We start from the raw sequence: 15952 nt of genomic DNA on the forward strand, positions 1-15952 counted from the left end.
TCCATCCATCCATCCATCCATCCATCCACCCACCCATCCATCCATCTATCTAGTTGTTGTTGTTAGGTGCCATCGAGTCGGTACCGACTCACAGCAACCTTATGCACAAAACACTGCCCAACACTGGGCCAACCTCACTATTGTTGCCATGCTTGAGCCCATTGATGCATATATATATGCCTAAATAAATACTGGAAGTCCTGGTGTGGTGCTGTGGGTTAAGGCGCTGAATTGCAAAGTGGTTTGAATTGCAAAGTCAGTGGTTCAAGATCACCAGCATGAAGTCTTTGAAAACTTCAATCTTTTCTCCACTTGTATGGATGTTGTTTATTGGTCCAATGGTGAGGAATTCTGTTTTCTTTAGAGTGAGATACAACCCATACTGAAGGCAGTGTTCTTTGATCTTCGTCAGTAAGGATTTTAAGTCCTCTTCACTTTCAGCAAGTATGGTTATATCATCTGCATATTGCAGGTTGTTATTGAATCTTCCTCTAATCCTGATCCCATGTTTTCCTTCATATAATTCAGTTTCCAGGATTATCTGCTCAGCATACATATTGAATAAGTATAGTGAAAGAATACAACCTTGTCACACACCTTTCTCCTAATTTTAAACCTTTTGGTGCTCCCTTGTTCTGTTCAAACAACCGCCTCTTGGTCCAGGTACAGATTCCTCATGAGCACAATTAAATGTTCCAGAACACTCATAATTCACAATGTTGTCCATAGCTTGTTATGATCTACACAATCAAAAGCCTTTGCATAGTTAATAAAGCACAGGTAACCAACTTTCTGGTATTCTTTGTTTTCAGCCAAGATCCATCTGATATCAGCAATGATATCTCTCCTTCCACATCCTCTTCTGAATCCAGCTTGAACCTCTGGAAATTCTCTGTCAATGTATGGTTGCAACTGTTTTTGGATTACCTTTAGTAAAACTTTATTTGCATGGGATATCAATGATATTGTCAGATGATTTTCTCATTCCATTTAGTCACCTCTTTGGAATGGACATAAATATTGATCTGTTCCAGTCAGTAGGTCAGACAGTTGTCTTCCAAATTTTATGACATAGATGAGTGAGTGTCTCCAGTACCACTTAAGTTTGTTGAAAGATTTCAATTTGTATTACATCAATTCCCTGCGCCTTTTCTTTGCCAATGCCTTCAATTCACCTTGGACTTTTCCATTCAGAATCATTGGCTCTTGATCACAAGCTACCTCTTGAAATGCTTGAACACTGACCATTTCTTTTTGATACACTGACTCTGTGTATTTCTTCTATCTTCTTTTGATGCTTTTTGCATCATTCAATAATTTGCCCAGCGAATCCTTCAATACTGCAAGTCAAAGTTTGAATTTTTCCTTCAGTTCCCTCAGCTTGAGAAATGCTGAGAGTGTTCTTCCCTTTTGGTGTTTATATTGTATTATACTTGTGTGGTGATGGTGGTGGTATCCTTCGGAGTCTGTTCCAACTCATAGCCACCCTTGTAGGGTTTCCAAGGCTGTAAATTTTTAAAGGAACAGAAAGCCTTATCTTTCTTCTGCAGAAGGACTGGTAGTTTCAGACTGCTGACTTTGAGGTAAGCAGCCTGACTCGTAACTACTACACTACCAGAGCTATTCATTGTATATTATGTTGTTGTTGTTAAGTGTCGTTGAGTCGATTTCAACCCATAGCGACCACATATAGGGTTTCCAAGTAGCAGCTAGGGAGCTTGAACAGCAACTTTGCAGTTCAAATGACTTTGCAGTCTGATGCATATTATAGAAGAGATTAAATAGAGGAATAATCACTTAATAAAGCTAGATCCCAATTAAGGTATAATCGTATGCTATGTATACCAGCTCCATCTTTTATTATCATATTTACTAAAAATGCTGAGCCTACACCTTTCCTGTTAATGATAGAATGAACCTGAATAAAATTTGCTGAACTAATGGTGACTAAAATATTTAAGCACTCAGCTGCTAACCAAAAGATTATCCACTTGAACCCACCTAGTGACTCTGGTGTGGCACTACAGGATAAGCATTAAACTACTAACTGCAAGGTCAGCAGTTCAAACCCACTAGCCACTCCACAGAAGCTCTATATAGGGCCGCTATGAGTCAGAACCGACTTGATGACACTTCCCGAGGAGAAAGACCTGGAGATCTGCTTCTTCAAAGTTTACAGTCAGGAAAGCCTGATGGGACAATTCTAGTTTATCAGAAGGGGTCACTACAGTTGAAAGCAACTCGAAAACAAAAAATATAACAACGTGCCAGCAAAGTCTCAGATTGGATTTAGAGCATCACTGAAATCTCTTTCTTTCTTTATCCAGCCATCAATTCATTCATTTAACAAACCTTTTTGAGTTCCCACTATGAATCAGATTTTTTCCAAGAGGTCACAGATTGGTGGGGAACTTGGGAAGACACACAGACAGTATAATACAAAGCAGGAAACTTTGTCACAGATAACTACAGACTTTTTACAACACACTTGCAGGGAATATCTACATAGGCACCTTATTTGGTAAGTAGAAAAACTTGTTTCCCACCTAACGTGCCCCCTTACCCCAGGATCAGATATGTTCAGTTTGTATCAGTTTTTCCTTCCCCAACCACCACCACCCACCTACTGCCATTGAGTCCATTCTGACTCATAATGACCCTTCCGAGGACAAAGTAGAATTGTTCCCTAGGGTTTCCAAAGCTGTAAATCTTTACTGAAGTACACTGCCTTGTCTTTCTCCAATGGAGCCGCTGGTGGATTTAAACCACCGACCTTTGGTTAGCATACCAATGTTCCTTCCTTCCCTAGAAACCCCAAATTGCGTGACCAGGAACTTCAGTACTGCCCTTAGAAATATTACAAATATTCATTCATTTTGGGGTGTTGGCTTCATCATAATCCTGAACATTAGGGCATTTTATCAACAACTCAGGATCAATATCTTAAAGCTATTATGCAATTAAGTAAAAATCACTTATAGTCACTTAAGCTTAACAAAATAAATCCATTATAGAGTACACTAGGCACTTATGGTCATGAAAATGATATAGAGTGGGCAATGTCTCATCTTGTTATATATACATAAGGCAGCCAAGAGTTTCAGCCTAGAGTGCTTAACTGGAGAACTGGTAATTATTTGAAACCCAAGGAGCCTTGTAATCAAGGTGAATTACTACTTGTGCCTCTGAAGATAGTTTAAAAATTCTTTAGTTCAAGGATGGTAAACCTACACGGAAAAAGATTCCATGAATAACACTGACACCCAGCAAAGCTGTGAAGAAGCTAAATACTATATGCACATCCCTGCAAACTTCCCACTGTTTTCAGCTACTTAATTCCCTGCCCACATTCATTCATACAGCAATAAACATTTATTGAGCATTCATTAACTGTCCAGAGTTGGTTTAGGTACTTGGGATACATCACTAGATGGGAAAAAGTAATATTCTGCCTCATTTATCCAACAGTGTTTCATCTATCCACCCAACCATCCATCCATTTATGATTTATCCATCTATCTTTCTCAGTACGTCCCTGAAACTGTGCTCAGCACCTTGAAGAATGATGCAGAACTTAGCTTGGTATCTGCCCCAAAGTGAAGTTATTCATAAATTTGGTAAAATTGGCAGAAAATTATTAGGTATCCATTTATCTTACCTTGTAATGAATTGAAGATGGAGAAGAGGTATGTGAAAGGGATAGTTACGGGTCCCCAAGAAAAGAAAGCAAAACCCCAGGTCATGCCTAACAGGAACGTTAGGCTAACCACACTGCGCAGGTTCCTCAAAACCTCTTCTCTCAGCGTCCGGTTGCTTCTCTTGCCATTCCTCCCACAGATCTGCACCATTACCACAATGAACATGGCAACATTCAGGAAAAACATGACTCCAAAATATCCAGCACAGGTCACATAAAATATGACTGGATCCTGAATCCAACAGCTGAAAACAAGAAGAAGAATCAAAAAGGGAAATGAGATTTATTGCCATGTTCTGTTTACCCAAGACTTCTCCTGGCTTAGTTTACCCTACTGCAGATTTCACAATTCGGGCTCTCTCAAATGCCTTTGGAAGTTACTTTGCTTCCTTTGAACTTAATTTCATCTCCCATCACCATCATTTAATAAGTTTCTTTTCTTTCTTTTTCTGATGTCCTTCATCTTAATAGCTAGTCATTTAAGTCAATAGTTCAGAGGAAAACTAAGTGTTTTCTTTAATTCTAACTTGGTATAACTGAAAATGGGTTCATTCTAAACTCTTTTCAAGCTTCCTTTCTTTTCTGCATCTGTATTCTAAGGAATGGGAAAGCTAAACTACATACTCATTTTCTCACAGCCTCCTTTGATTATACCGGTGGCCATGTGACAATGTTCTAGAAACTGATATAGAAAAAGTCTACTAAAAGATTTTTGGGAGAGCAATTTCTGGTGGAAGATGACTAGCAAGCCCCATATTCCCTCTCCTGATGGTAAAAAGGAGTCTGGTGGCTCAGTGGCTAAGTATCCGACAGGTAATTGAAAGATTGACTGTTCAAACCCACCAGGTACTCTGTGGAAGAAAAATGTCACAGTCTGCTTGGGAAATATCATTCCTAAGATGATAGTCTTGGGAATCCTTTGGGTCAGTTCCCCTCTGCCCTGTGTTATTACTATGAGTCAGAACTGACTCAAGGGTAGTGAGGATTTTTGATGGACTTGGCTGGCAAGACCATTATTCCCTCCCTCTCCTGCTTCAAACCTGAAAGCAAGCTCTGGGAAAGATTCTATTTATTTGAAATTAGAATGACATGGAGATCAGGTAAAATATGAAAGTAATTCTTAAAGTGTGCTGTGGAGTCCGGATATGGTGCTGTAGTATCAGCACTGGACTGCTGACTACCGGGTTGATGGTTCAGGCCCATCAGTCACTCCTCAGAAACCCTATCGAGGGTCACTATAAGTATGAACTGACTTGATGGTACTTAACAACAACCACATGTATAAAGGACATTATGAGTAAAGTTGACACATGCTGTATTTTGCAGATCCTTCAGGTTCTAATTAATACTATCGAAGTTCTTGCTGTTATTGCTGTTGAGTCAGTTCTGACCGAAAGTGACCCTGTACAGCATTTCCAAGGAGTGGATTGTGGGTTTGAACCACCAACCTTGTGGAAAGCAGTTCAGTGCTTATCTTACAGTGCAACACCAGGACTCCAAGAAAGCTCTTGGATATAGCAAAATTAAATGCTTAATCATAAGAAGAGACTCTGAAACTTGCACTCCAACTTAGAGATGCTAAAATAAATGAAAGAAATAAGGAGGAAAAAGAGCTGAACAGATAATTTCAAAGGGCAGCTGGAGAAGAAAAAAATCAAGTATTATAATGAAATGTACAAAGACTTGGTATTCGAAAATCAAAAGGGAAGAACATGCTCAACATTTCTCAAACTGATAGAACTGAAGAAAAAATTCAAGCCTTGACTTACATTATTGAATGATTCCATGGACATAATATTGAATGGTGCAGAAAACACTTAAAAGATGTAATGAATACACAGAGGCACTGTACCATGAATAAATAGTTGATGTTAAAACCATTTTAAAAGGTAACGTATAATCAAGAGTCAATGGTACTGAAGAAAAAAGTCCAAGGTAAATTGGAGGCATTGGCAATGAACAAGGCTCCAGAAATAGATTGAATGTAAACTGAAATCTTTCAATAAACTGATGTAGCACTGCTGGTATTCACTCATCTAAGCTAAGAAATTTGGAAGACAGCTACCTGGCAAACTGAATGCAAGAGATCCATATGTGTGGCCATTCTAAAGACAGGTGACTCAACAGAATGTGGAAATCATCGGACAATATCATTGATATCACATGCAAGTAAAATTTTGGTCAAGATAATTAAAAAATGGCTACAAAGGTGCATTGACAGGAAACTGCCAGAGACGATCAAGCTGGATTCAGACAAGGACATGGAATGAGGGATATCACTGTTGACGTTGGATGGCTCTTGGCCTCAGGAATAAGCTCTGAACAAAGAATATCAGAAAGATGCGTATTTGTGCTTTATTGACTATGCAAAGGATTTTGGCTGTATGGATCATGACAGGGTATGGACAACATTGAAGAAAATGAGCATTATGGAACACATAATTGTGCTCATGAGGAATCTGTACCTAGACCTTGTTCAGACAGAACAAGGTGACACTGAATGGTTTAAAATCAGGAAAGGTATGCACCAGGGTTATATTCTTTCACCATATTTATTCTATCAGTATACGGAGCAAATAATCCAAGAAACTGGATTATATGAAGAAGAATGTGGCATAGTATTGAAGGAAGATTCATTAACAACCTGTGATATGCAGGCGATACAATCTTGCTTACTGAAAGCCAAGAAGACTTAAAATACTTAAAGATGAAGATCATCAAAGACCACAGCCTTCCGTATGGGTTGCACTTCAACGTAAAGAAAACAAAAATCCTCACCATTGAGCCAATAAACAACATCATGATAAATGGAGAAAAGATTGAAGTTGTCAAAGATTTCATTTTGCTTGGATCCAATACCAACACTCACGGAAGCAGCAGTCAAGAAATCAAACAATGTATTTCATTTAGGCAAATCTACTGCACAAAACCTCTTTAAAGTATTTAAGAGTAAATATGTCAGCTTGAGAACTAAGGTGCACCTGACCCAAGCCACAGTATTTTTAACGTCTTCATATGCATGTGAAAGTTGGACAAAGATTAAGGGAGACCATAGAAGAGTTGATATATTTGAGTTATAGTGTTGGAGAAAAATATTCAAAGTACCATGGACTGCTAGAAGAACAAACAACTCTGTGTTGGAAGAAGTATAGCCAGAATGTTCCTGAGAAGCCAGGATGATGAGACTTCATCTCTCTTAATTCAGATATTATCAGAATGTGCCAATCCCTTGAGAAGGACATCATGCTTGGTAACGTGGAGTGAAAAAGAGTAGAAAGACTGCAAAGGAGGTAGATTAGCACAGTGACAGTAGCAATGGGCTCACGCTTAACTATAATTGTGATGATATCACAGGACTGGGTACTGTTTTGTTCTGTTGTGGATAAGGTTGATATGAGTTGGAAATGACTCTATAGCACCCAAAAACAACAAATTGTTCTACAAAATTCCACTGCATACAAAGGCAAGAAGTGACAGGCTTACAAGCTTTCAAGAAGGAGCCTAGTTCAAGAGGGTGTGAGGGAAGGTAAAATCTCTACTGAGTGGTTTCCAATCTGTTGGGATGGAGCTGATGAAAGGAGATGGGGATAAGAATCTTGTGGTACAATAGTGAATAACTGCTATCAGGACTGACTGAGAGGGTCAGAAATGTAAAAGTAGATGTTTTGTAAGAAAAGGAGGGCAGGTCCCTGGGACTATTAAGGGAGAAGAGCTGAGTGTGGGACCCTACCCAGAGAAGCAGTGACACCAGAGATGGAGGCAGAGATGATGACATGGAGAGATGGAGCAACTAGGGACACTGAACTTGGGGAGTATGTGCTGACGGCTGGGGGGGAAGGCTTGCAGGGTGTACCCTTTGGTTGTTTGATGATGTATGGAGGGGATTGTAATCATTGCAATCAAATGACATATGATAGAATGAATGTAAAGCTGGCGTTCTCCCACGTAAACTATCACATAAGTCACAATAAAAACTTATATATATAAAAAAATTCCACTGCAAATGACCTTGACTTTGAGTAATAGCTTCCATGGTGGAATATGATTTCCACAAAGGAAAAACTGTGTATGGAGCAACTTTGGATTCTAGGAACTACCATGAACCTATGAGCATTCCATAATAAATGTTCGATAAATGAGAGCTGTTGATTCCATAGTAATTTAATATACAGTACTATGGTGGTGGTGGTTATGTGCTGTGGAGTTTGTTTCCACTCTTAGCAACTCTGCATAAGGTTTTTGAGGCTGTAAATCTTCACGGGAGCAGAAAGCTTCATCTTTTCCCATGGAACAGCTGCTAGTTTCAAACTGCTGACCTTGAGGTAAGCCTCCCAACTCAACCATTATGCTACCAGAGCTACAGTTTCCTATAATGGGAGTGGTCACTCTGTAGATAAGCAATGGACTGTGAACCACAAGGTTGGCAGTTGGAACCCATCAGCCGCTCCAAGGGGAAAGATGAGGCTTTTTGCTTCCATAGAGATGTGCTGCCTCAGAAACTCTACACAGGGTTGCTATGAGTCACAACTCACGCGATGGCACTGAACAACGACAACACCCTCTAATAGTTGACTAACAGAACATTTAAACTCCGTTATTTAGAACATGTTAATTGCCACTTTTAAACAACTAACCACAGGTCGACAGTTCAAACCCACCAGCTGCTCCCTGGATACCTTATACAGGGTTGCTATGAGTCACAACTGACACGATGGCACTGAACAACAATGACAAACTTTTTAAATATCTTAAGATAAAGGTCTACAAAAGGATACACTTGGCCTGGGAGCTAAGCTTTGCTAACACATGGAAGTTTCCTAGAATCTTTGATCAAGTGTCCTTGTTTACCCCTAGGTCGTGGGTGTCTTTTGAGTGCTACATTAGAAATATAAAAAAAGAGAAGGCCATTGAGTGAATGAGACACAGATTTGATATTAAAGTCTTATCAGCCCATGAAACGTTCATAAAAATGTGGCATAAGCTCTTTATTCATTCAGTAACTGGTTCTGTCAAAAATTTTTTTTTTTTATTGAGCACCTTCTATGCGTGGGACTTCTGATGTGACGCAATAGGATCAGCATTGGTCTGGGAACCACAAGGTTGACAGTTCAAACCCACCTACTGCTCCCTGGAAACCCTGTACAGGGTCGCTATGAGTCGAAACGGACTCGATGGCACTTAACAAGAATAACAATGCATGACATAAAATATGAGAGTAACTGCCAAAAATGAATATAAAACTTGAACTCATTGGTATCAAAATTCAATGGGGACTTTACAATTATTCAGGAACTCAATAATTCCTGTATTCCCTGAGTTTTCACAGAGCACTATGTTAGCACTGTTGGGGACTTCTGTTTAACTCTCGTAAAGATGTGTGTGAGTTTGAGGAGGGTAAAAATTTTATAGAACATCCTTAAATAGAATGGATCTTCTGAGACTGGAAGATAAATCCTAGATTTCTGAATTTGTCCAGATGGCATGGTGAGATGTTACAATGAAAAGCAACTCAAGCATTTCAAGGCACGGAAGCAATTGAACTAAATTGTGGGTAGAAGAGACCTTAGGAAAATCATGCAAACTGACTTCAACTTTTTAAAATGAGAGCATTCCTGCTGGCATGGAAACATATACCACATGTTAGGAAACAGAGGACATGTACGCAGCATAAATGCATTCCCCATGAGGTTTTATTACTTACAATTCATCCCCTTGATCTCTTCCAATACCTGCTTTTCCATAGACTTCATTTAGGTTTCTGCTTGCAAGAACAGCTGACACCACGATGGCAGGTAAACCTGTTGTGAAGAGACCATGATGTGAACAACTTTGCTGAAGCCTCTGTAGCAGTTTTCTTAGACTAAGAAGCGCAAGGAGGGAAATGAGAGACCACCGTCCAGATCACAGAAGAATGTTTCTTAGAACTGCTAACTGGGTTAAACACAACAAAATGAAAATCCCCTTCTTTGGTGTAGAACATCCAACTCTAATCAACAACAATTTAAATAATTTTTAAAAAGTTAAACCCAAGACAAAACCCCCAAAGCTTTTAATGACAGTTACTTAGTTAGTCTGTTTGCTTACTGGCACCCAAGAACTCCGAAACGGACTTAAATAAAATCTAGCCCTAGTGAAGATGACAACATTAGTCCAGTGATGCCCTGACAGATAACCAGAGTTCAGGAGTTAAGGTAAACAGAGTAGGACAGCTTCTTTTCCACTTTCTATATAAAGAAAGGAGTCCTGGTGTGTTGTTGTGGGTCAATGTGCCGGACTGCAAAGCTGTTTGAACTACAAGGTTGGTGGTTCAAGCTCACCAGTCGCTCCTTGTTATCCACAAGGTTGGTGGCTCCTGCCCACCAGCCACTCCTTGGAAACTCTGTACAGGGTTGCCATGAGTTGGACCAGACTCAATGACACTTAACAACAACAAATATAAAGAAAAACATTAGAAAATTGGAGGGATGGGTGAGACAAACAATGGAACATAAACTCTGTATAGTCTTATCCTTTTTTCTCTAGACAGTCTATAAATTATTTTCACGTATATTCCAGTGGGCAAATATCATGCCATCCTAGGTCTTTGATAAAACACTTCTGTGGCCTTCTAAAGTGCTGCTGAATGCCTTGGAATTGTCTACCTGTCAGTTACTTGCACTCCTACATGGCCATCTGAGAAAGAAATTTGTGAGAAAGCTCGAAAATTCCTGGCCCAATATGAAATCAGATCATGAGAGGAACCCAGCTAAGAGATTCCAAACAGGCTAAAACAATCACACATGGCTGGCTGAGGACTCATGTGAAGAAGTTCAAGGCAAGAATTCTGTCAACATTCTGGTTGTACACATAAAAAATGATGTTCTTTCTCTGGTTCCCAAAACATAGGCTGTGTTGAGGGATGAGCGTCTGAGCAAGCCTTTGTATTTTGAAGCAGAATGGAAATGCACCGTTGTCTGCCAGCTGCTTCTTCTGACTGGGTGGGCTGGCTCTGGGCACAGGAAATAAGCTTGTGCTGACTCAGGAACAGGGGCTTTTCCCTTTATTCATATTTAGTAAGAACTGTTTGAGCAGTTCTTTTAAAATTCACTTCTGAGTGCGCTTCTTCCTTAAAATGTGGTTTCCTCACCCCCAGTACTTGCAATGGTAAGGATTCTTAACTCGCAATTTTAAAGAATCTTTAAAAAGGAGTTCTGGTGGTGCAGTGGGCAAGCATTAGGTTACTAACTGAAGTCAACTTCAAACCCACCAGTGTACTGTGGGAGCAAGTCTGCTCCCAGAAAGATTTATAGCCTCAGAAACCTTCTATAGGGGCCCTAGGAGATGGAATAGGCTCAACAGTAGTTTGTTGTTGTTTTTTAATTCCTGAAAAAAAATAAGGATTTTTCTATGAAAATTTGACAACTTGCATAACAGGGTAAAAAATTTTCAGGAGGCTTACCCCAACCAATGATGCAGAATTTTAGTATGTATCGGCGAATGTAAGTATTAAATACTTTAACCAGAGCAATGTACATGTGAATTGCTTCTAGACCCATCCAGGTAAATGTTGCTAGAAGGAAATAATGCAGCAAAACTGCCACAGCCGTGCACAGTCCTTCCACATTGAATGAGGTGATCCAGTCATCCAAGAGGAAGATGAGGTTCAGGAACAGCAGTGCTGTGCTCAAGTTCATCAAGATTTTGGAGGGATAGTCTCTTCGCAATTTTCTTCAAAGAGGAAAAAAGAAAGTTATATGAGTACTAATCAGGTTGATCCACCAGCCAGTTCTCTGCTTGTTGTACTGCGGAGGCCTGCAAGTTGCTGTGGTGCTGGAAGCTAAGCCACCAATATTTATCATGATGAATAGGCTTCTGTATAGCTTCCTGAGCAAGAGACACTAGGAAGAAAGACCTGGCTATCTACTTCCAAACAGGAGTAAACCTTATGGATCATAGCAAAGCACTACCCAACTCACATCAAAAGGGGCCAATTGCTAGAAAACGGCAATGTGTTTGGTGAAGTACAGGGTTAGTGAGAACACAGGAGACCCTCGGGAAGATGCTCTAAAACAATAATCACACCGAAAGACTCAACAGGCTGGCAGTTGTGAGGAGGAAATAGAACCAGGTTGCTTTCATCTTCTACATGAGATTCCCATGATTCATATTACAAATCAACAATCATATTACAAATCAATCTTGAAAGCAAAGAAAGTAAATGCATCGCCTTTACAGCTATGCAATAGACAGAGTAGTCCCATCTTTAAGACATGATGCCACTCGGAGATAGGCCAAAGGTATTTGTGAGTACTTGCAAGTTATAAAAATGTTTAATTATCAATTTTAATTCCAAACTACTTCCGGTGGTGTGTAATTGATCCTAATGGAGAGAATTTTTTTTTTTTTTTCCTTTTGGAATTTCAGGAAAAATCCCAGTTACAAAATTGTTCATTGAAGAAATTTTCCAAAATGCTTTGAAGTTTCCTGATTTTTAATCAGTTAAGGATCCTTCTTATTTCCTGTGTGAAGACTGATTTGTTTTGAGTTTGTGAAACAAATATATTCATGTCTTACATTGTAAAAGAAAAGAAAATTATACAATTCTTATCTACTTAAATACTAACATTGACCTCTAACAGGTTTAAATGTTCTTTATAAACAGAAATGCCATATTTAAAAATTAGGACTCTTACTGAAAATATCATATTATTTGATAAATCTTATGATAAATGGGAACATTAAAGCTGAACCTCCTTATATGATTCATAAAGTGCATAAATGCTTTTAAAACTGGACGTACATTTATCATTCACATTTGGAAGAGTTAGAACCGGGTTTAGCAGATATAAAAATACTTACTCAAAAGCAATATATGTCAAGAGGGTTGCTGCTGAAAAAATAGCAGATATTCCACATCCAACATAGCTTATGAAGGTGAGGACTTTGGCATTTCTTTCATCTATCTGTGAGCCAGTTCCTTGAAGGTTCTACACAAAACATGAGACAGAACTGTAGGAATCTCATTTTGGATGAGAATGGCGTTTGCTTTTATTAGAAAGCTTATTGGTACTTTTCGAGGAAGTCAATATTTGGAGTTAAGCCCAATAGCACAAATCAATATTGAAATTTACACTTACTTTATTTTTGTGTATTACCACATGAAAAACCCAAAGTCACATTATTGAGAATTGTGATTAAAAGAATAAACCATTACCTTGCACTAAAGCTCTTCCCACACTAGTATAACCTACAGAAGAAAACCATCCAACACCACAACAACAACTGGAGAGGAAGTAGTTGCCTTGACTAATAAATTATGAAATCCATTCCTAGAACTTGCAAGGTGGGAGAAAGAATACAAATGCAGGCCACCATGGCCTGTGTATGCTGAGCACTTAGGTCCTGGGATCCCTTACCCTTAGAGAAGGACATGCCAGAAGGCAGCCAATGACGACACTGTTACCAGGGCTATCTAGCATGGAAGGAGGTTCTTCACCAAGGCCATTTCCAAGCTTGGTATGTATGGGATAGGAAAAATCTTTACTTTTATTTTTTACATAAATGAGAATCCATGAAGAGTTTTTAGGTCATAGATATATATATATATATTTTTTTGATTATAGCGTTATTAATATGAAACATTCATTGTGCGGAAACAGGGTGGAAATGTTTGGGCATGTTAGTAAAATACTTTTTATTTCTTTCTAATTGCTTCTAATATCCTTTTCTAAGTATTAATAATAGTCTTCAGAGGGGAATGTGTGTGCAAATGTGTGTGTTTGCTGTTCTAACAAGTATGCTTTGGACACTCAAGACAATACACAAACATGACTGCAGTTTGCACTGATCAAAAAGGGACCAAATCCCCCTGTTTACTCAAGTCTGCTTGGATGCAGGGCATTTTTCTGTAACTCTGGCTTCAGAAATAGGGAATTGGGTTAGGGGTAGGTCTTAGGTAAGACCAACATCTTACTCATGCAGATGTTTGAAAACAGAACCTTCTTGTAGAAAAGGCATATTCCAAAAGGAACATTCAGTTTAAACTTTTAGGTCTTAAATTATTTTTTAAAAGAACATTTTATAATGTTTCCTCTTAAAGATTTTCATTTTCTCTAAGTGATGCTAAAATGCTAATAAAATCTGCTAGTCACATAAAGGCCCTAACTAAATGTGTTTGTACTTGTGTATACATGTATGAAAGGGAAAATAACAGGACTCAGTTCCAGGTTTGGCTGATGTTGCTGAGGCAACCACAGTTCCAGTCATGTCTGATTCTCAAGTCAGTTCCAATTCATAGTGACCCTGTACAGGATTTCCGAGGAGTGGCTGGTGAGTTTGAACCACCGACCTTGCAATTCAAACTACCTTATGGTCCAATGCATTAATTAACGTGCAGTGCCACACCAGGACTTCATCACATTGTTGTTGTTAAGTGTCATCGAGTCAGTTCCGACTCATAGTGACCCCGTGAAGGGTTTCCTAGAAACAGCTGTTTGCTTGAAACACCGACCCTGCAATTCAAACCAACCACGCAGTCCCGAGCATTAACTCACAGTGCCAAACCAAGATTCATCAAATTAAGAGTGAGTTAATTAAATGTTTGACCAAATATAGCAGGTGAATTTTCGAACTGATAATTTTGTATGGTACATGAATGATGCTCTAAATTTTGACAAACAAAAGTTTCCCTGCCTTTGTTGTACGGAATGAGCACAGTACCTGTGAAATCAAAATAATGCCCAACATGATCAAGTTCAGCAGGCTTTGGGGCAGTGGTGGGAAATGGGATCCCATGCAGATGGAATGGGTTTGAATCAATGCCACCTGACTAAGAGCATAGGTGACCTCCAACATTTTGGGTTACTCCAGGATTTAGTAATGAAATCCCAGTTTTGAAGGATCATCAAGTGACTTGTCACTTCCTTTTGACAGACCTAAGGCTGTTGACTTGCAAACAACAATGAAATTCACAATTTACAAAGAGAAACTAAATAAAACAATTCCAAAATACACTTACAAATAATTTGCATGTTGTTTTATGTTTCCAAAGATGAAAAATATGAAAATATGTATTCCTCTGAACTAGCCAACATGAGAGTAAATCAATGCTAATAAGCTGAAAACCAGCTTTACCATAGGATATAACTGAGGACATTAATTTCTTCATACCTCTGTCTATTAACCAATGTAATTATGGGAATAGATGCATATTTGTTAACATCTCGTATGGTAAATGTGTCAAGTTGTTGTTGTTGTTAAGTACCATAGAGTCGGTTCCGACTCATAGTGACCCTATACAGGGTTTCCAAGGCTGCAAATCTTTATGGGAGCAAAAAAGCCTCATCTTTCTCCCACGGAATAGCTGGTAGTTTCGAACAGCCAATCTTGAGGTTAGCAGCCTAATTCATAACCATTACGCTACCAGAGCTCCTTAAATGTGTCAAGAGAGAAGGTATATTCTGGGAATTGCTTTGTCAAGTGAATAAACAGCTTTCAAATCAAGAAAGACTTAAAAAATCTTAGTGGTTTGGGAAAGCTGTGAGGACATGGGTACATTGCCAGAAAGGATCAATTCTGGTAAGTTTTTTCTGCAAAAACAGCCAAATAGGAAAATGGAAGATTATCACTAAAAATGCACCTCTTCCAAAACAAGGAAAGCTGTTTAGTCAGGTGACAACAGAGAAAAAATAAACAATGGTAAACTTCATAATAAAATTTAAATGCTATAGAGAGAAAATGGCCAAAGTTATTGGAAGACAAACTTTGGTTGCATATAAATCACCTTCCCAAGTACTACATTTTGTTATTGTTATCTACTAACTAATATCCTGCTTATACACACTCAAACACATCCTTGAAATATTTAATGAATTTGATATTTAAATGAATTTAGCTGAAGGTTATAGACCTCAAAGAATCATCACACAAAATAGGGGTTGTCTCCAAGAATGAGGACATGAAAGAAAACTGAGTTTTGTTTTAATGACTAGGAGAAACCATGTTGTTATTTAATTGTTCATTTTTACTCTGGCAGTAAAAAAATAAAAAATAAAAATAAATTACATGCTTCTATTCTGAGAAAGTAAAAAAGTTATTTTGTATACTTTGCCGCCTTTTTCTAATGACTTGTTCTTGTCCCTCAGTACATTTACGTGCTGGATTGTCAGGAAAATTACAACTCGCAGAGTTACCATATAACAATGGTCATTAACATAGGCCAAGTAGATCCATGAGCCAAAGACTACATCCCAGAGTCCCTTACTGTTTCCTCCCAGT

At 38.7% G+C, this 15952-nt stretch overlaps 1 protein-coding gene across 1 annotated transcript in view; it reads right to left on the reverse strand.

Annotated features, from left to right (window-relative positions):
- GPR126 (G protein-coupled receptor 126) overlaps positions 1-15952 on the reverse strand; it is a 190214-nt gene that overhangs the window by 17372 nt on the left and 156890 nt on the right. The window contains exons 18-21 of the mRNA XM_006834705.1: positions 12536-12663; positions 11136-11404; positions 9399-9495; positions 3659-3942 (exon numbers count right to left, since the gene is read on the reverse strand). Coding sequence (XP_006834768.1) covers positions 3659-3942; positions 9399-9495; positions 11136-11404; positions 12536-12663 — 778 coding nt within the window. The remainder of the gene's footprint in view (positions 1-3658; positions 3943-9398; positions 9496-11135; positions 11405-12535; positions 12664-15952) is intronic.

The sequence above is a fragment of the Chrysochloris asiatica genome, unplaced genomic scaffold, assembly GCF_000296735.1.
Source record: "Chrysochloris asiatica unplaced genomic scaffold, ChrAsi1.0 scaffold00013, whole genome shotgun sequence".
NCBI classification, from domain to species: Eukaryota; Metazoa; Chordata; class Mammalia; order Afrosoricida; family Chrysochloridae; genus Chrysochloris; species Chrysochloris asiatica.